The sequence below is a fragment of the Calidris pugnax genome, unplaced genomic scaffold, assembly GCF_001431845.1.
Source record: "Calidris pugnax isolate Ruff unplaced genomic scaffold, ASM143184v1 scaffold1885, whole genome shotgun sequence".
Classification (NCBI taxonomy): domain Eukaryota; kingdom Metazoa; phylum Chordata; class Aves; order Charadriiformes; family Scolopacidae; genus Calidris; species Calidris pugnax.
In genome coordinates, this window is record NW_015092668.1 from 528 (window position 1) to 6348 (window position 5821).

Sequence of the window (5821 nt, forward strand, 5' to 3'; positions counted from 1 at the left end):
CCCTCTCCTCAACAGCCCAGTTTTCTTGATCACTGAGAACACGTGTGCCACGGGGCTGTCACTGTTTGTCTGTGCACACAGTGGGAAGGTGGCAGAACCCAGGCAGCCAAGACCCTGGGCGGAGGGGACGGTGTGAGACTGGAGAAGTAGCCAATGTCAGACAGCTCGCGGGAAGCGAAGCCAAGATTTCTGGTTTGTTATTGACAAGAAATGTGAAAACTGCCTTGTTTTCTACAGGAAACACGCAGTCGTGTTCACAGGGACAAAATCCAAACACCTTCTCATCACTGGCAACATCAAAGCAGTGACTGAACAGTGACTTACAGCAAAATGCGACAAATAGCGTCTCCTTTTTGTGCCACGGAGTCAAAGTGTTTGATGACCTTCTTTCTGACATCTATGACCTGTCAGGAAAAGGTGACCATTAGAGAAAGCACAACCTCGTGCTGTGCAAGCCTAAATGACTTGCTAGATTTTTCTCCCTGTCCAGTTCTCAATAAAAAGCCAGTTTGACTCACCGCCAGTGTCCCGTGCAACCTGAAGTGAACAGGCACTAAGATGATGTCCTGCTGGAAGAGATCCATGTCTCTGGTGCATCTCTTCACTGCTTTGTAGCCCCAAGCACTTAGTTTGGAATAAAAAGAAGTACTAAAAGCATGGACTGCTGGATATCCTGCCTTCTTGTTTCTTTCCACCACGAGACGCAAGTAGAAATTAATGACCTGTACCATCAGGAGTAAATTTGAGATGTAAAAGAAGACACGAGCTTACCAAATGAAAAATACAGCAACGTGTCTTTTCTGGCCACCCTTAAGTACACAGTGGAGAGAACTCCAGCCTCAGCTGTCAGCTTTTGTTCTGAGAATTTTGCACTTCGTTACATCTGCAGTTTGATAAAAACACCTGCCACCCACTCCAATAACCTAAACTAACTCCTGGAAGCTGCATCACAGAAGAAGTAAAGGAACCTCCAGAAACACTAGACCCTTAAGTACCTCAAATAAGAACTGTACAGAGATTTCTGGGCTCTGCAGTGGAGGTCATCAAATAACTTTGAAAAGACTTCTGTACACGATGAAGCGGTATTTTTTAATAAAGGCTGAATGAGAATATCCCTGTGCTGCAGCTAGTTTTACCTCATCATTTAGCCAGCAAAGGTTCCTTAGGGTCTGGATGTCCTCACGAGTGACCTTTAGTTTGAAGAAAGTGCTCATGATCTCCTCGGGCTGACCATTGGCAAATGCGGCAGTGACCTCTCTCTCCATGGCCTGAAATGAACAATGAAATGGGGAAGGACTTGTGAAACAGAGCATCGAGCACGTGAACCTGCGGGCAGCTCGGGTGACAGAGCACCTGGCTTTGCTGGTTTCTTGCTAAGTTAGCAATAGCACTTTTGTGTTGGTTGGTTTTGTTTCAGCATCCTGACTTTGAACTTCAGAGCCCAGGTTGGCTTCCATTTGTTTTCTCCAAGGAAGCTGAGAGAAAACAAGTGGACGAGCAGACACGCAAAGCAGCTAAAAAATGAGCAGAAGTACAGCAAAGCCCTTTCCCACCTGCTGCCGCAGCCCTCGCAACGCTGAGGCTGAAGCCAACCCCAGCAGGCGTTGGCTCTTGCAGCAAAGTCAGGAGCCTGAAAGAATGGGAAGGTGGGGGGACGCCTGAAATGAACAATGAAATGGGGAAGGACTTGTGAAACAGAGCATTTTGGATCTTTCCATTTCAGTCTGCTTAAGGAATGCAAATAAACCACTAGGCCTGTTGGTAGAATACTCTGATCTGCAATAGCATCATCTTCTTGGCCAGCAAGGTAAGAAAAACCCCTGTGTTTTTTTACTGAGCATCACTCTGCAGCCTTTGTAAACTCTGGATGTGCCAGCCCTTTCCAAGTCAATCCTCAACAGGCAAAAAAAGGCCGTGCTCAGTGAGACTGCAGCTCCCAAGAAGAACAGCAGCCAAAATTCATCCCAAGCAGGGCAACCTGCACTCCCACTCCCTTGCATGGCATCACTAACTCCCGTCACCGCCGCTACGTGCAGTGCATCCATGACTCGGGGAAGGGGGAAACTGAGGCAGCTCCCCTGGAGTCAGGCAATCGGGAGCCCAGTCTGTGCATGCAGCTGGCTGCATTTTGGATCTTTCCATTTCAGTCTGCTTAAGGAATGCAAATAAACCACTAGGCCTGTTGGTAGAATACTCTGATCTGCAATAGCATCATCTTCTTGGCCAGCAAGGTAAGAAAAACCCCTGTGTTTTTTTACTGAGCATCACTCTGCAGCCTTTGTAAACTCTGGATGTGCCAGCCCTTTCCAAGTCAATCCACATCAAGAGCAGCTCCATTGTTTTTCTGTTGGACAAAAGGACGTTAAGCTACTGATCAAGCAGGGATATTTTTTTTTTTTTTTTTTGCTAGGGGATAGCACAGAAAATCTTGCTCATGTATAAAACTGGAAGGGTTTTTGTAGGCATATCCAACCAGCAAACTCCAAAGTTACTTTTTATTGATGACTGCATTCCAACCGCACACCCATGTAGTGCTGCACTCAAAATTAAACGGAGGCAAGAGAGGCAGAAAGCTAAGTTTGGCTTGGACTACCGTGCAGAACCCTGGCAAAGCCTCCACATGCAGGTATCAACTTGAGATTGACATTAGTATTTGGGATTTCCATGATTAAAATTTTATTTTTGATCTCAATCCTGACCAGAGATAAAAGTCAAAGAGAAGCACTTCCTATCTCACAGAACAAGAGAAGACTAAAGACACCATTAAAGTCTAGCTTTGCATGTCAATGAAGTCTGTGCAGGAAAGATTTTGAGGCTATACCCAACAAACTGAAGGGGAAGAACAACAACAGTATAGTGTAGTGTGCTCATAATAGTCCAGAAACAAAATTAATGGCAGCAGAAAACCCTTTTTACAATAACACTACTCATCAAATAACGCTCCCACTTTCCCAGGGAAAACCAACCTGGACAAACACATGAGTGTCGTGTTTGTCCTTAAGTCACGTGAGTGAAGATTACAAAAATTCCTGATCACAAACAGCTGTATTTTCCTAAAAAAGGGAAATAATGAATAACACAAGCTTACCCCTGCAACGGCTTGTTCCACTGCTCTTTCCTGAAGTTCTTCTGGTGGTAGGGAGCAGCTGCGAGAAGGAGAGAGAAAGAGCGAGGTGAGCTGTGTATCTGTATTCTCCCATGTAACTCTCAAGAATTCACCGTCTGGGTAAGAAATGCTTTTTCGAGGCTGATTCTGACTAGCGCCTCGGTTGCACACATGTGACAACATCATCTCAGCTTCCAGCACGATTCTTTCAGAGCAGCACAACTGGGATAGAATGAAGAGCTGGGAGCTTCCTAAATTGTTTGGTTTTTTCTTCATCTACACGCACAAGGCTCCTTTTGTTTCTCGTTATCAGTTTCATCATTTGGAGAAAAAGGAAGCAACCAGCCCTTCCTCTATCAAGTGCTTTGTGATCTACTGGTGATAAATACTGTGTGCTAGGTGTTATACTGCAAGGTGTGACATGAAGGTCTGCAACTATACTTGCATCCAAATATAGTTAGCTTACGGAAACTAAGACCAGCACATCGAATTAAAAATGGGACAGCTACAGGACGTTTACTTGCCTTCTATAGGCTAGTCAAGAGAGTGACTATCCCCCATTTGGAGAGGATTACCATTAAAACCACGCAGACTCTGAAGAGCAAACAAATACACAGACATTAAAGTTCTCCATATATATGTCCCTCCTTCAAAAACAAAAATTGGCATTGTCACCAAAGACCCCCTTTTTCAGGAGGGAGACCTTCAACACACATGGTATTCTACGCTTCCAGTCCAGCATGGTGAGAGCAGGTATCATGAGCTTTGTCAAATGACTTCAGGTAGTAGTTGAATCTGCAAAACAAAGGCAAGAAAATGTTCCTTTGACTCGAACCCATCATACTCTATCAGTTATTTTATTTCCTCCTCTCCCGTTGAGCTTAGGTGAGCCACTGACAATTTAAGCACAGAACAGTGCTCCACAGCTAAATATAGTGCTGGTGTTTAAAGCAGGGAGAGGAATAGGAAAAGAATTAGCTAAAAACCGGACTGCTGCAATTGAATCTCTCTCTGCTCCCAGCCATGCTTTCTCTCTCCTCTCTCATTTAGGGGCAGGTCACCGCAGAAGGATGTGTGCGTCAGACTGCCAAACAAAATCTCTCCCTGTAGCTGCACTCACTACAACCAAAAACCCATTTCCCTCAACAACACAAAGCCACCTGAGCTCCTAGTCCTGCCAGCTTCCTTTTTCTGGCTCTCCTCTTCAAACCCAAGACACCCTGTAAATCACGACGACGGCCTCAGTCCCACCAGGCTTGACAAGCTCTCTAGCCCTTACACTTAAGATCCCAGTTCAAAGGCAATGAAGTGGTTTGGCAGAAAGATTCACAAGCAAAAATGGATTCTGCAAATCCAAGGCCAACTCAGTCCGTCCCTCACTCCCCCTTCACTGCCTTTCTTCCCCCAGCAAAGGACCCAGCGAACACCACACCAGCAGAACCCTGTTTGTCACACAGCACGGCTCTAGCACAGGGGCTGTGTTTGAGATGCAACTGGCTCGAGAGCAATTCCAGAGCCACAAGCTAGATCTGCCACAGCACAGCATATCAATAAATACCATTTGTCATCTTCTGGCCACTACTGGAGGCTGAAAGAGACACACACACAGAGCCAGAAGAAACAAGAACTAGGATTAAAAGAGACTCTACCTCTCCATTTCAACGTCCTGAGGCTCTGGGCAGCAAACATCAATATATTTGACACCTGCAGAGAAAAGCATTGATATGAAAACAATAAGTCAACGTTCAAAAGCCATCAGATGTATGTATCTCTCGATTTCTGGGTGATAAATACAAAAAAAAAAAATTTAAATGACTGTATGATTGGGAAGTTTGAACTCCGGCAAGCAGTTTGAACTTTGAATATCATGTGGGAGCGTAAAGGAAATGCCCTGTTTTGACCTGAAGTCTACCTACAAAGTGGAACAGATCTGAATCACGGGGATACTCACTGGTCATTGGTGGTGCACAAGGATAGACATCTCCTCCAAGTTTTGGTGCTTCCAGGTAAGTCATCGGTGGTTCCTTGGAGCCTTGGACTTGACCAAGCAGAAAACCTTTTGGAGAAGTCAAAGAAAAGAGAAGGATTTTTACCTCAGAAATGGAATTATCTTGTGAGAAAGGGGTGGTGTTTCCTCGAATAAGTAAGCATGGGTTCCACAAGGCAATTCCTTCTGGCAAGCTACTAGTGGATGTATCAGAACTGAAGGACTGCATCTGAGGCACACACTCTGGTGTTCCCAGGTACTACCTTAGTATTGCACCTGCAATAATCCCAACACAACTCCAGGGGTACAGCTGTATGGGACACAACGTAGGGTGAAAGGGGCCAAAGGGACGGAGGTGACTCTCAAAGTCAAAGTGTGGGCAAGAAGAACTGTCAATTTGATGGACCTTCTCTGGGAACTGCTTGCAATGCCAGCCAGACTTTGGGCCTGCAGGCTTTCCTGGCCGTTGTAGCGTCAAAACCAGCTTTTGCCATTTTTCTGGTCCGGGCTCAGAATCCGGAAAAACAGTTGGATTTGACCCTCAAGGGGAAAGTGTGGGCAAGAAGAACTGTCAATTTGATGGAGCTTCTCTGGGAACTGCTTGCAATGCCACCCAGACTTTGGGCCGGCAGGCTTTCCTGGCCATTGTAGCGTCAAAACCACCTTTTGCCATTTTTCAGGTCCGGGCTCAGAATCCGGAAAACAGTTGGATTTGACCCTCAAGGTGA

The 5821-nt window shown here is 45.7% G+C and overlaps 1 protein-coding gene across 1 annotated transcript in view; it reads right to left on the reverse strand.

The window, feature by feature from the left end:
- The window catches only part of LOC106900543 (sentrin-specific protease 2-like), a gene marked incomplete at its 3' end in the record, with an annotated part of 1887 nt that extends 501 nt beyond the window's left edge, over positions 1–1386 (reverse strand). Inside the window, exons 1-3 of the mRNA XM_014962634.1 lie at positions 1137–1386; positions 519–722; positions 325–404 (exon numbers count right to left, since the gene is read on the reverse strand). Of these exons, the coding sequence (XP_014818120.1) occupies positions 325–404; positions 519–722; positions 1137–1313 (461 nt within the window). The remainder of the gene's footprint in view (positions 1–324; positions 405–518; positions 723–1136) is intronic.
- Positions 1387–5821: the final 4435 nt, after the last annotated feature.